The following is a 15912-nucleotide window of genomic DNA, read 5'->3' on the forward strand; positions in this document are numbered from 1 at the left end:
CCTTTGCTCTTGGCATAAGTATTTAGAGCTTGTGTTTCTAGAATTTTAAATTCTGTTTCCTGAAGGTGCTAATATATTTTGATTTTTCAAATGAGCATGTAAACTCTTTGATTAGTTTTTTTAAGACGATATAGATTTGTCAACTTTTTGGACCTTCATTTATTGCACGTTGTCTTTCCAGTTCAGAGTAATTGAGAATTTTACTGACATATCATTAGGCCTTCTAGAAATTTTAAGAATATAAATTTATTGAAGATACGGTTATGGCATCTGAAAATTTCTAGGTAATGATAAGTTTTCAAAAATGGATGCTCATAATTGAGATATAGATGATCACATTCAGATGAAGAAAAACTACAGATTAAGGTGTTATGTCTAAGCAGACCTACCATATAAAAATGTAGACTTACTGAACAAATTTATTCTTTAGTTAAAAATTAGTTAAAAATCTTAATTTGTTGATATTAATCATCTTACGATAGAAACTATAACAAATCGAAAAATGGAAGTTGTTCCTTTTAAGATGATTCTTTTTACTAAAAACTATATAACTAAAAAAAAAAAAATCAAAGCTATTCCTAAAATGTCTGACTACTGTCCAGTGTTATAAATGTAATATATATTAAGTGGATCCAAGTATCTGTATAACCTCATTACTCTTTTTTAAAAATAATCTTTGCTTTTTGTAATACAAGTTTACTAAACATTTAACCTTTTTTCATTCAGCAGGAACATTTATAAACTTTATTATATCAGTTGCTTGTTTGTTTTTTAGGTAAAATCTGTAAAAACTGGGTCAGTTTTTTGGACGATGTGCTGCTGCTTGTCATATTTCTATATGGTAAGATTTCGTGTTTGAAACTACATGAGGGCAAACAAGTCTTTGGCAGCTGGATCAGTGACTCTTCATCATTCCCTTCTCAGCCAGGGCTACTTCCCCACTTCGTTTCTCCTGCAGTCTTTAAGATCTTTTGTTTAACGTATTCTCTTTCCTTACTACCACTCTCTTCCCTACTTCCACCTTCAGGGCCTGGTATGGACTTTTGCTTTAGTGGGGAGGGTTAATACTCAACCCCTCAAACGTAATACTTGCAGCAAGTGAAACAAAAACTTTTCTTTCGAATGTACAACTTTTCCTAAATAATGATCACATTCTCTAGGTTAACCTGTAAACTACTTAACATAATTTTTTTCAACAGATTACTTAAAATTGGGGTTCAGTATTACCTCTTTAATCTCCTGCCTTTCTTTCCCACACCACAGCCTATATAGTAGCCTTATGCTGAAAATTATTGATAATCTTAAGTAACTTTTTTTGTTTCTTAAACAAATGTCATGGAATTTGTGCTTCCATATTATCCATGCCCCTTTTAAAGTGGTTAAAGGTTAGGGCACATTCTGTGCAGTTGTACACAATAATAGCAAACCCATTCTTTCAAGTTTAGACTGAAATTTTGGAAATAACCAGAAGTCCTTCAGTTAGAACTGGAACTCAACCAAAGTAATGTTGTCTTTGGTGAAAAATAGCATATGACTGAAGCAGTAAACTGGTGTTCTTATATGAACTGTAAACTGAAGACCGTTTCTTATAAATTGTTCTTCTACGTTTTAGACAAGGGCAGCATTGTTAGAACATGTATGTTAACATATAGTCTCCTAAGGTGACTGTTGGTACAAATGGTTCTCTTAAGCTTTTAATTATTAGAGAACATGCAAGAACTTTGATCTTGACAGACCTTATTGCCTGTTACTGAATGTACTTAATTCTATTGGTTTGGAATAAACATTATCTTTAGAACCTTTATTGATTTAGACCAGAACATAACATACTCAATTGTCTGGTAAATAGAATTATTCTAATTTTGTGCTACAGGCTAAACATTAAACTGGGATCTTGATTTGTATCCATTGGTAGGAAGAAATTTATACCCAAGGTAGCACCTTTTGTCTTGAGGATCACAAAGCACATCCAGATCATCTGAGTATTCCTTTTAGTTGTTGACTAATGCTAACATCCATTGTTCTTATTCTTAGTGAAGTTTCTTGCAGTGTATTTATCATCAAAAATGGAGGGAGTAAAAGGGGTTTTTTTTCTTTAAAAAATTGATGATCTATATTCTAAAAGTCTATCTCCATGACAGTCTTTTTATTGCCAATTCCCAAATTATATTGTTCTCAGTGTTTTTATAAGTTTAATTTAATTTGACCATTTCTCCAGTGAATATATAAAAGTGTATTGGATTTATGGTATTGTGTTGTTTTACTTATCAATAAAAATAAAGAAAAATAGGTTATTTGTAGGTTACAAATCCATTTTTAAGCATCTCAAAATTGCTAAAAATCCTAGTGTTTATATTTGCTTATTATATGTTTAGATTGTCATGACATGTCATCACAAAACTTATCTATTTTAAAAAGCAAATATATAAATTATTTAACTTAGCATTTCTTTACTCATAGGTCTCTGCTTGGGGTGGTTATGTGTTTATTATCAACCTTATTCCACTGCATGTTTTTGTGTTGTTACTAATGCAGAGATACAGCAAAAGAGTCTACATAGGTAAGTGATTTGACTTCTGATAGCTGTCCACTTCTAAGAGGTGTTTCATATACATTCTTTTCATTGAACAGACATTTCTGTTAGGTTAGTATTATTCATGAGGAGGTAAAAATAATTTTAGAGTTATTTTGCTTTTTGCATTAATAAGGAGGGTCAGGCATTTTTACTAAGTGTGTTGTTACCAACTTTCCCTTAATGAGTTTTTGTCGAAATTAGTCTAGATTTAATATTTGTCAACCTTTTTTGTTAATTTGGGGGAATGGGCATTTCTATCATTCACATATACATATTATTCAAATTCAGCTTACTGTAAGAGATTAAGGATCCTTAACAGTTTAATAAACTTTTGAAAGCTCTTTCTGTATAATATACAGCAGACTGTCTTAGTCCATTTGAGCTGCTGTAACAAAATACCAGAGACTGAGTAGTTTATAAACAATAGAAATTTATTTCTCAGCTTTGGAAGCTAAAAAAATCCAAAATCAGGGCACCAGAATGTTCACATTCTTGTAAGTGCTGTTTTCCTGTTCCACGGCTGGTACCGTCTTTGTCCCCACCTGGTAGAAGGAATGAGCAAGCTCTCTGGGGCCTCTGTTAAAAGGGTACTGCTCCCTTGGAGCCCTCATTACCTCATCACCTCCCAAAGGCTACCTCCTAATACCATTTCCTTGGGCGTTAGGTTTTCAACATTGAATTCTGGGGAGAAACAAACATTCGGACCATAGTAGAGACTCAGTATTTTCTCTACACGATTTTAATTTGCTCTACAGGTTTAAAAACATATCTTTTGAATAAGATGCTTAGTAATAGATGATGTCTCAAATCTTAGAGCTCATTTTCTATGAGAGAGACAGAACTTTTATGGGTTGAATTAATCACAGAGAAGTTATGATCTGAAACCAGTGTCTTAGTAAAATAATATAATTCCATTATTATAATGTTGGAAAACAGTAACAAAAAGATATAAATCTTATTTACTTGATTAAAAAACATAGTAGTTTGGCAATTTCTCAAAAATTTAATCATAGAGTTACCATGTGACCCACAATTCCACTCCTAGGTATATACCTAAGAGAATTGAAAATATATATTTACTTTGTAACTGCTTAGGATGTGTCTATATGAACTGTGTACTATATACTTCTGTTATAGTCCTTACAATATTTTATTGTCTTATTTTCTGTAACAATTTTCCATGGATTCTTTGGGCTTAAGGTATATTAAAAGGGAGACTGTGACTCTGGGACTTCCCTGGTGACCCAGTGGTTAAGAATTCGCCTGCCGATGCAGGGGACACAGGTTCAATCCCATGTGCCACGGAGCAACTAAGCCAGTGGGCCACAACTAAAAAAAAAAAAAAAAAAAGAAAAGAAAAAACATATATTTACACGAAAACTTGTACTGTAACATTTATAGCAGCATTGATTATTCATGATAGCCAAAAAGTGAAGACAAACCAATGTCCATCAACTGATGAATGGATAAAGTGTGGTATATCCATGCAATGGGATATTATTTGGCAATGAAAAGGAATAAAGTACTGATAACATGCTACATCATGAGCCTTGAAAACATTGTGCTAAGTAAAATAAGCCAGACACAAAAGGCCATATACTGTAGGATTCTTTTTGTATGAAGTGTCCAGTGCAGGCAAATCCATAAAGACAGCAAGCAGATTAGAGACAGGAAGTTGATCTAGTGGTTGCCAGGTCTGGGTAGTAGAGGAGTGACTGCTAATGGGTATGGGGTTTCTTTTGGGGGTGAGGAAATGTTCTGGAATTAGACAGTGGTGATAGTTACACAGCTTTGTGAATATAATAAAAACCACTCAATGGTACATTTTAAAAGGATAAGGTTTTTTTTGTTAGTACAAATTATATCAATTTTTAAAAGAGTATATTAATTATATTTATAGCCATTTCAGCATACTTCATAATAATCACCACTGAAATAGTACATCTGTATGTATCAAGTTACTCTTATATAAGCACAAGCTGTCCTAAATTCTTCACATGTATTTAACTCATTTAGTGTTCATAACCACACTGTGAGGATAGGTACTATTACTATCCTCATTTTACAGATGAGGAAACAACAGAAGACATAATTTGCTCAAAATCATGTAGGTAGTAATGGAGCTGAAGCCTGAACTTAGATATTTTGGCTCCATAGCCCATAATGCAAAAAAATCACTGTAACTGTGTGCCTGCCATGTAAATAAATACCTTACTGGGGAAATATATCAACCTATGATAAATCTCTTTACCCTGAAAACACTGTAAACAATCATTGGAATCCAGAAAAGAAGATGACAGATTAAACAATAACTCTTGGCCTTTTGTTTTGGAACTATACAAGGAAAAACATTTTAAGTTAAATGCTTATGGGGAAGAACTAAGAGTTTCTTTAATTTCAAAAATTGGGGTCCTGAGAATGTAATGATCAGGAGAAAAGAGTTAGGGAGAAGATTGAGGGATAGACTTTTGTGAAATGCCCCTGAATCAGGAAGAGGAAGAACTAAAGGAAGAGTTAGAAGTAGCCAGATAAATACATTGTTAAAGAGGTCAAATGGGAGTATTTTCTACATAAAAGTTTAAAGCATGAACAGTGACCAAGTCCTCTTGAGTGTTAGCACTAAGATCAAGTAGGATGAGAGTTGAGAAAAGACCTTGTATTTGATGAATAGGATTTCTCTGGTCACTTTAGAAAAGCATACAGTTAACATTGCTTTGGTTGGCTCTTGAGAATATAAGAATATTAGAAGCGCTTTTCAGAGGGAAGAAAAATAAAATGGGTTAGGGATGTTATGGATGTGTATGAAGTTAGATTAGCAAACTCTTAGATAATTTCATGGTGTTCAAATTCTCCACCCTGCCCTCCTTGTTTCTATTTAGCTCTGGAAGTTACCAAGAACATCATCTTATACTTTCAAATTATATTTACTTGTTTTTTTTCTGCTGTACTATCCTTGATTTCATTTTAGGTATCAGTATGAAGTATATTTGCTATTTTTAAAAGTTGTGATTGTCTCTCCACTCAGGTGTTTTGAACAAGTCACTTCTTGCTGCTTTTACAAATAGAGCTTATAAAATAATAGTTTACAAGACTCATTCTCTACATAGTTTGCAATGAACAGCATCCTGGAAAAAGAAAATTTATTTTTCTCATTATGTATATCTGTTAAGTTAGTCACTGGATTTCTCTCTGCTGGTCGAGAAGAATCCGTGGAGGGTTTTTTTAATTTTTAGTTTTTGGGGGGCATGGGGGGGAATCTTGTGAGCTTTAATTTCATATAAGTTACTTAACATTTTTCACCCTGCTTATTTACCAGCATTCACAGTAGTCAAGTAATCAAGCTGTAATAAAGTATCTTTATTAGTCAAAAGCTTCAACAGTCTTACAAGCCTTTAATCATATTTGTTAATAATAAAGCAAAATTGGTTGAATTTTAAAGTATTTCCTCACTATGTTTCTTTTGGTTAGTACTGTTTTGGTTGAGAGAGACAGGGGATGGCAAAGGATATTTTGCTAGCCCTTTCATTATCACCCAGGAGATAAAGCAACTCAGAAATGGTAAGGTGATTTAATGGTGGATCAAAGTTAACAGGAATATAATATTCACAAAACCTTTTCTAACTTTATTTAAGTAAAAGGAAGTATAGCAGTACTTTAAAAGCATGAAGTGTACTGTCAAGGTAAGTTGTTTAAGAAGGTACTTAAAGGTTAGTTTGGGGAACAGCAGGAGCTTCTTGAAAACTTGACATTCTTTTGGAACTCGAATCAGGCCTTTCAGTGCCTTTTATTTAATAGAACAATTCATTTGTACACCTTAAGTCAAGGACAGTGGTTTGTTTCTTCTCTGTATCAGTCTGGTCCCACCCCATACCCTTGGATTAAAAAAAAAATAAAGTACTTAAAAAATTTTTTTTTTAATTTTTGGTTGCGTTGGGTCTTTGTTGCTGTGCACAGGCTTTCTGTAGTTGCGTCGAGTGGGCTACTCTTCATTGCGGTGTGTGGGTTTCTCATTGCAGTGGCTTCTCTTGTTGTGGAGCACGGGCTCTAGGTGTGCTGTCTTCAGTAGTTGTGGCACACGGGCTCAGTAGTTGTGGCTGGCAGGCTCTAGAGCACAGGCTCAGTAGTTGTGGCACACGGGCTTAGTTGCTCCGCAGCATGTGGAATCTTTCCGGACCAGGGTTCGAACCCATGCCCCCTGCATTGGCAGGCGGATTCTTAGCCTCTGCGCCACCAGGGAAGTCCCCAAAAACATAAAGTACTTTAAGAGTGAAAAGATGTTTAGTTTCTGTTTCAGAAGATTACTATTTGTCCCAAACCCAAGAGATTTCCTTTGGTTAAAAATAACCAAACAGAATAACAGACCTTGTATATATCTTCCTAATGGTAATTTGGGGGGAATTCTGACACATTGGAAGTATGGTCTGCAGTAGTGAAGGCCAGTAACTGTACTTCCATAGGATGGCAGTGTGATAAACATTGTCGTGATGTAATAAATGATTTACTACATTATTGGTCTTGTGCGTTTTCTTAGAGCTTACTACTTTGATGGAAAGCTTTATTCGTCTGCTTTAAAGGGTAAGAAAAGTAGGTTAAGATGGATGGATAGAAGGTTGTGATAGATGTAGATAGTAGTTTGGTCAAATTTCATAAAGAGTCTGGAGGAAGAATTGGTGGAGAATGATTGCCATGTGTTTGTGGTGTTGAGGTCTTTTGAGAACATTAGAGAATGGTACGAGTGTTGTCAACTGCCTCTTCAATGCCCATGTCAAGAAGAGGAGCTCTCCCTCTAAATTTTTATAGAGCCAGGGGTTTTTCCACTAATGTCACATGTACTTGCTTCATTGTATTGTGGTTATTTGTGTACATCTCTGATTTTCCTAATTACATATCTAACTCTTAGATGATAGGTTTGATCTTAATAAGATTTTGTATTTTTAGAAAGTCTTGACCATGATAGACATAAACTTAATATTTGAATGAATTAATTAAAGAGATAATTTTTAAACACACTGTTTGATGCTGTGGTATAAAGACTGGAGAAAAACTTGTTTTCATTTTGCAGTGGAAATTGTGTTTATTTTTAAGAATTGAAAGTTACTTCACTATTTCTTAATACTCAAGTATATCTAATTCTTATTTTCTTTGTTTTAAAACATGGGTTTGTAAATGGGATTTAAACTGAGGTATGGAGACGTATATCTAATTTTACAGGTTCAAGAAGAAGGGCAGTATTTAAAAAAGCAAGATGAGCTTGTGACATTTTATATTACTTGGCAGGCAGTCCTGAATTTAATAGTGTTAAAAAAACAAAATTCAACTGAGTAAATTTTAAGTATTTAATTGGCTTTATGAATGATTCATAAGTTGAGTGGCATCACATCTAGCCAAGTAGAAAGGAGCTCCAAAGAGCCTCAGAAAGGGAAAGATTTTTATAGGCAAGACAAGGAAATTCACAAACAGAAATGCCTTTCAGGCTTAGGTAACCTACCTTTTGGGGAGGGAAGGGTCTATGTGTCAGATTACCTCATCTTTCTTTGGTGAGGGGGGTTTAGAAAGAATTACCTCTGGTGCTGACCAGAAAATTCCACATTGACCAGTTAGGATTGCATTCCTGTGGAAGGTTGTGACTGCAATTAAGGTTATGAATTAAGTTTTGATTTTAGCCCAGGTGACTCCATTTGGGGCCTGTCATTTCTTTAACAATGGAAATATTGGTGTGTTAAAGAGTGCTGTGAAGTAGAACATATATCCCCCTATGTAAACATCTCAGTATCAGTGATCCAAAAAAGATAAAAATAGGGAAGACATGAATCCAATTCTCTGAAAAGGAAATGGTTATCTTTGGATTATTGCATATAGCACATTTATCAGCTTTGTATCATTGGTGCATGTAAGTAGGTATAAATGAGGTTCATTTGGATAGAGGAATATTTATAGGTAAAATATTGTTGAGAACTTGTCTGTTTCTGTTAGTTCAGATTTATTTGACATTAACCTATATTTACAAAGTAATGTTTACAAATTAAAGTCCCACCTGGCCTTTTTTATGTTTGCCAAGATTGAATTTCTTTTTCTTGAACTCATCTCCATCTTTTTATTAACTTGAACTCTAGTGTACCTACTTCTTTTTTTTATTTATTTAATTAATTTATTTATTTTTGGCTGCGTTGGGTCTTTGTTGCTGTGCTTTGTTGCTTTCTTTAGTTGCGGCGAGCGGGGGCTACTCTTCGTTGCAGTGTGCGGGCTTCTCATTGCGGTGGCTTCTCTTGTTACGGATCATGGGCTCTAGGCGTGTGGGCTTCAGTAGTTGTGGCTCATGGACTCTAGAGCACAGGCTCAGTAGTTGCAGCACACATGCTTAGTTTCTCCGCGGCATGTGGGATCTTCCTGGACCAGGGCTCGAACCTGTGTCCCCTGCACTGGCAGGCGGATTCTTAACCACTGTGCCACCAGGGAAGCCCTAGTGCACCTACTTTTTTATAAAATGTTTTCTTCTTCACTAATGACAATAAATGCCTCTGTGAAGTTGCATAAAACCGCTGAAATGAGAATATTACCCAGTTTAGTCTTCTCTTTTGGATATGCCTGGAAATGAGCTTGAGCAAATCCCTGAGAATAAACTTCATTGATAGTTTCCAGGCAAGTGATTGCTGAAATTTTTACATTACCAAGCACAGTGTAGGCCCATTTGAAGAGACGGTATGATGTGTGTACCCATCATGTATATGTGTGCCGACCATGCCTTCTAGTGATTATTTCTGGAAAATGTGACTTAACGGGAAGTAAATGGGCTAGAGACTTTCACTTTTTACTGTGTTTTCTTTTTTCTAAACAATACATTACCTTTACAATTAAGAACAAACCAAACAAACAAAAAAGAACAAACCAGTAATCCATGGAAACAGATGCAGATTTGTGTTTGCCTTGCTCTGGGATAGAGAGGATGGGGTGAGTATGAGGTTTTCTTTTGGGATGATGAAAATGTTTGGGGACTAGAGAGGTTTGGTGGTAGCACAACATTGAGAATATACAAAATGCCCCTGAATCGTTTGCTTCAAAATGATTATATGTGAATTTGACCTCAATTTTTTTTAAAAGACTTTACTTTTTTGTTCAGTGTGTGCCATTTGTCATATCTAATCCAAATTCTGTGACAGTGTTATATAATACTCAGTGTTCATTTGTGTTTATAAGAAAGAGAAATCCAGCCTCAGAGGTGATTGTAGTGTTTGGATGTAAGTAGACATAACTATAATTAATACACATAAATGACATAAGGTTTTCTCAGGCTTGGCCTTTCTAATTGTGCCTTTTTTTTTTTTTTTTTTTTTTTTTGGCTGCGTTGGGTCTTCGTTGCTGCGCGCGAGCTTTCTCTAGTTGCAGTGAGCGGGGTCTACTCTTTGTTGTGGTGCGCAGGCTTCTGATTGTGGTGGCTTCTCTTGTCATGGAGCGCGGGCTCAGTAGTTGTGGCACACGGGCTCAGTAGTTGTGGCTCGCTGGCTCTAGAGCACAGGTTCAGTAGTTGTAGCTCATGGCCTTAGTTGATCCACGGCATGTGGGATCTTCCCAGACCAGGGCTTGAACCCGTATCCCCTGCATTGGCAGGCAGATTCTTAACCACTGTGCCACCAGGGAAGCCCCTCTAATTGTGCCTTTGTGTGTTCAATATTTCTCCAGGGTTTAATTTCTCAGCTCTAGGTGTCTAAGAGACCTGTTGATCATAGAAGCTTAGCTTATTATTATTGGGGCGGAGGAGGGGAGGGATCTACAAGTCTTGTCTAAACTCCTCATTCTGTTGTGAGGAAACAAACTTTCATTTTTAAGTAGTTGTTCAAGGTCACACAATGACCTTTTTCCCATTTTTTTTCTAATTGTGCCTCTGTGACTCTTCATCTGGGTGTCTACACAGACTGATTTGTTAAAGAAACATACTGTTATTAGATAACCCATCAACCAGATTGGTTGGCAGTTCAAATATATGTGACATAGAAATTCTTATTTATATTTACTTAACTTTTATTGCATTTGTGTTCAGCTGTCTTATTGAGGGTAATCGTATTCTAACACAGATATGTCTGGAAAGTACATTGTTGGATGTGTTGCTTCTGCAGCGTCCTCTAGACAACTGGTTCTCTATTAGCTTGAGGTCATCAGAAACGTTATACATTGGTCCTTCCTATTACATTTACTTAAGCTTCTTATCCTTTTTCTAACACTGTAGTCATCTCTCATCAGACAGCTTGGAAGACAACTTAACATTTGAACCATTAACACATAATTTACCTTCTATAAATGGATTTCTTTTAAAAGCAAATAAGCATTCTTTCTCAGCTGAGTTGAGTGAAGAGAAGCATATGCTGTGCTGTACAATGTGTAGCATACAGATACGCCTGCTATAACAGTTCTCTTGCAGTTTTTTTTCTAATAGAGTATTTTATTTGCCAACAACTAAATATTGACTGTACTTCATAAAGTATGTGAGTAAGCTTTATAAATGGAATAATCTTCACATTAACTTATTTTACATGAGTTTTAACTTCATTTCTAAATAATTTTTAATTACAGTGATTCCAAATACTTTCACTGTAATCAGCTTGTCTGGTAGTGATCTGTGAACACCTAAATGCAAAAATAAGTCTGTTATACAAATTGTAGCCCCTCCCCAATTTACCTATACACTTATGTTGATATAAGCCGAGAATACTATATAGTATATTCAGTGCCAAGAGCAAATAAGTTTCCTTTATTAGATCCTAATAAATTCAGTAACTAGTCTGTTTTATGGCTTGACTTCTGTGTACTTAGTTCTTTTGTTCTTTAATCACATAAAACTTAGCAGATAGACATAAGATTTTTTTTTTTAACTGGTTAAGTACTGTACAAAAGTGTTAGGAGACTATAAATAGGGTGTGAATACTTAAAAGCTTCTGAGACAATAGCAGCTATTCATAATATAAGTATTCATTTGGTCATGCATACTTTATTTATGGGTTAATGCCAATAGGAATGGTGTTTACTTATATATTACATAGCTTCTTGGGTTATGTCATTGATTATTAATGATAGATTGAAAAAAAAAACTTGATTCCATTTTCAGGAGAGTAAAACAGCACCAGTCTCCTTAAAATAATATTTTTTAAAATGGCAGAAAGAATTTCACAATTTATAATGTATGATTAACCATCAAATATGTATCAAATAGAATAGTCACTTCAGTATTCTATTCTTAAAATAAGTTCAGTTAAAACTTTGCTAAAAATATATGAGTTGTGTATATATTTATGTTTGAAGTACTTATTGGTAGTAGTAAATTATCCTTGTTTCCTATTTTGTCTTTATAGCATATAGCACTTTCTATATTGTGGGATTAATATTATCCATGCAGATACCCTTTGTGGGATTCCAGCCAATCAGAACAAGTGAACACATGGCAGCTGCAGGTATGAAAAATATTTATTTTCTTTCTTCTAAGGAATCTGTGAAGGTATGACTGGCCGATCTTCAGTGGAATGAAGGGTCCTTTTGGGGTTTTGTAGTTGTTTTTAATTTTCATCGTATTGGTTCTAAAACATCACCACTATAAAATATGAATATCATAGAGTTTATAGAGACTTTCTGATGTTGTACGCCTAAAAGTGCTTATCTTGCCAGCTGTGACTGTTTTGAAAAAGCAAAACATCCTTTTTTGCAACCACTAAATAACATTTGCTTTGTATAAATTAAATAGTGTATCTGTACACTGAGTTACTGTATCACTGAGTTTTCATTTTACCAAATTTAGATGGAACATTTCATTTTTATGTTCCATACATCTCACTAAAATATTTTATCCATATCTACTAACTGGAATTAATGGCTTTCATATTGATTATAAGGTCATATAATTTCTCTCCCTAAAGCAGAGCATTTTGCCATCATTAATCTCGGTCACAAATAACAAGATACAGTGGGAGATCTGTGAATAAAACTTTATCAGAGATTCTACACACAAGGTGCATGATCCATAGGAAGTCTGTGGGTAGTTATTTTGTTTGTAGCATTTTATAAATATCAGTATATTTAACTTTCTAAGATGATGTTCCATAGCTTTTATCATCAGATTCTCAGTAAGAATCTTGAACCATCTCCATCCCCCACCCAAATATAAACAGTAACCATATATCAGGATTCTTCTCATCCAGGTCAGTTGTATCCTTCAGTAAATCTGAGAATTATTTTTTTAATGATGTTTCTTTATCTTTTTAATTTTTTTCCCTAGAAAACATGTTGCTAAAATATGGGACAAAGGGTGGAATTTAATGTGCTGAATAGGCTTCAGTTACTGAAATGAGATTTTTCTTGCCTGGTCCATGTATGGGGAGTCTGATCATTTTGAAAAAAACATGTAACAGAATTTTTGGGATGTATTAATTGGTTAACTGTCATTTGACAAAGGAAATGTCAGATCAAATGACTAGTCTCTGATATATGAATGGTACAAGGTATTCTAAGAAGGTCTTCCAAATTAACGTTTGTAAATGTCCTTAGTAAAAATGCTTTGTTGGTTACTTATATGAACCTTTTCTTTAATTAGGTGTCTTTGCATTGCTGCAAGCTTATGCTTTCTTGCAGTATCTGAGAGACCGATTAACAAAACAAGAGTTCCAGACCCTGTTCTTTTTGGGTGTATCACTAGCTGCAGGTGCTGTGTTCCTTAGTGTCATCTATTTGACTTATACAGGTAGGTGTCATCACCTGTAGGATATGAATCTTGTCTCTAGGTTATTGCAAAAGGTAATTCTTTTTCAAATTTTGTACATGTTGCATTTATCCTAGTAGGTCAAATATTGTGGTTTCTTTACAAACTGTATGAAAATAATAGTCAAAGGTTCTAAAATGTGAATAGCAGTACAAATTTTGATTTTTTTTTAACAGTATCTTAATTTTGCTGCTTCAGGTTCTGATAAATCCACTTTCAAACATCCTTCTCTTGATGGATGAATAGGCCCAAAATGTATAAAATTCAAAGCTTCCAGTATTAACAGTGCAGGTTTACCCTCCCTTGTTTACGTATACTCTATCTCCTGATTTTAAACAGTCAACCAGATCAGTTTCAGTCTGCTTCTGGATTCTGAGTTACTTTCTAATCCTGACTTTATTAGTCCCTAGAAATAAGTCAAATTCTTTCTGAAGGTATGTCAAATTAATGTACCAGCCTACGTCATAAAATCATGAAGAATTAATTGACAGGAATAAAAGGCACGAATGTTTAAAATCATCTTTGTGGACTGCCCTGGTGGCACAGTAGTTGGGAGTACACCTGCCAATGCAGGGGACACAAGTTCAAGCCCTGGTCCAGGAAGATACCACATGCCGTGGAGCAACTAAGCCCATGTGCCACAACTACTGAGCCTGCACTCTGGAGCCTGCGAGCCACAACTACTGAAGCCCTCGTGCCTAGAGCCCATGCTCCACAACAAGAGAAGCCACCGCAATGAGAAGCCTGTGTACCGCCACAAGGACTAGCCCCCGCTCGATGCAGCTAGAGAAAGCCCATGCGCAACAATGGAAATCCAACGCAGCCAAAAATAAATAAAAGATAAATTTTTTTTAAAATTAAAATCATCTTTGTAATTTATCTAAATTTGGCATACTGGACACCTCTCACTTTTTAAAATTATCCAATGCTATCTTAATACCTTAGCTTTATTTTACTAGTCAACTAGAGGTTTAAGAGAGAATTGGAAAACATTCTACAATTTTATCTGTCAACTTGTTGTATTTCTCTGAAAATGTAATGTCCGTGGATATTTTTTTTATTTGATCCCTAACTTTATTTTATCTGACTGCCAGCTGTGTGAAATACGTTGTCACCTATTTTTTTAAAAACAAGAATTCTTTTAATATTAGCTTAAATTAATCCATAATAATCAATAAACGTAAAAACAGTGAAAAGGCAGAATAATTTCCTCTACATTTTTCCTTCCAAGGTTACATTGCACCGTGGAGTGGCAGGTTTTACTCATTGTGGGATACTGGGTAAGTGCAGATAAGTTATTTGCCCTCATGTTATTTTCCTTTTGTTGTCTGTTCTTTATTGTTAGTATCTCTGTCAATACCTGGGCAACATTTCTAAAGTATCTAGCATGTACTAGTTCAGTAAATGTTGTATTTTGTCTGTTATGATACCTGTTTGGAATTCATCTTTTGTGTGATTATGTAAGTCACATTTCTGTTCATGGGCAACTCCTTATTTTAGTTTTATTTGTTAAAACATTTCAGGTAACGTATACCATTTTAGTAATTGATTTTTGTTTTTACCAATGTATTCAAAGTTTCCATCTGTTAGTAATGTTTAATTTTTAATCATTAAGGACAGATGCTATGTTATAGCATCTGCATGCCGTAGATATGAAGAAAAATTTAACTTTCTTTTTAATACCACATTATCTAAGTTTCTTGATATTTTTTAACCTATCAAATATACTAGAGAATATTTGTTGTGCTTTTTAAGAGTGCTATTATAAAAAGAGTTAGTAAAAAAAATTTAGTTTTAAATTAGCTCAATAATTTTTTATCTCTAGAAATGTTTTCCTAAGGATAAGAAAATATCTCTTGGTGAAAATTTAGTTCTCTCCCTTGATTCTGCTATTCCATCTTTTTTGTTACTCTCCATGTGGCCGAATAAAAAACCTACCACAATTTATTGAACAGGCCTGCCCTTTGGTGTGATACCAAAAGGGCTCCTGCCCATGACTAATTAAAGGGCATAAGCAAATTATGTATGAATGGCTGAAGCTAACAGACACAAACTTCCAGAGATCAGCCTTTGCATCACCAGAGTTTGAGGGAAAACCCCAGTTGTAGAAGTTAGTTTTTCTGATTAGGTTAAAATCCTAGGTTAAATTTTTCTTAGTCATACTTATTCTTGCTTTCAGACTTTAACTGACCACTTTGGAATTTCAGGGAAAATTTGTCCTGTCTTTTCCATTTCCCTCACCAGCCTCTGTGCCATCTCCTTGTTAAGAAAGGTATTGTGGCAATATGTTATCGGATAAGGTATTTCTGCTAGTAATAAGTCCAGAAGATAGTGAAACTCTTTGATGCAAACTTAGAAAAGTACTAAGTTAAAACTGCAAAACAAACTCCTATTTGAGCAAAGATTTTTGTGTTACAAGTCAGAGCCAACACTTTTATAACTGGCCTTAGATAATTCTGATTTTAGGAGGGGCATATTGGTTTTGGTTTTACCAGTGTGTATCAGATATATTTCCACTCTAGCTGGTTACATTGGAGTATGCTTTTAAGCAAGAAGAGGTAGGGATAGGAACCATATCTACAATCAGAGAAAGTTTAGT

General features: G+C 34.7%; 1 protein-coding gene across 2 annotated transcripts in view; it reads left to right on the plus strand.

Annotated features, from left to right (window-relative positions):
* Positions 1-15912, plus strand: part of STT3B (STT3 oligosaccharyltransferase complex catalytic subunit B) — a 98785-nt gene that overhangs the window by 67234 nt on the left and 15639 nt on the right. For both annotated transcript variants that reach the window (XM_024743453.1, XM_024743452.1), the window contains 5 exons: positions 776-841; positions 2461-2560; positions 11917-12015; positions 13149-13295; positions 14545-14593. In XM_024743453.1, coding sequence (XP_024599221.1) covers positions 776-841; positions 2461-2560; positions 11917-12015; positions 13149-13295; positions 14545-14593 — 461 coding nt within the window. The remainder of the gene's footprint in view (positions 1-775; positions 842-2460; positions 2561-11916; positions 12016-13148; positions 13296-14544; positions 14594-15912) is intronic.

Source organism: Neophocaena asiaeorientalis, unplaced genomic scaffold (genome assembly GCF_003031525.2).
Source record: "Neophocaena asiaeorientalis asiaeorientalis breed wild unplaced genomic scaffold, Neophocaena_asiaeorientalis_V1.1 scaffold332, whole genome shotgun sequence".
In the NCBI taxonomy this organism is placed as follows: domain Eukaryota; kingdom Metazoa; phylum Chordata; class Mammalia; order Artiodactyla; family Phocoenidae; genus Neophocaena; species Neophocaena asiaeorientalis.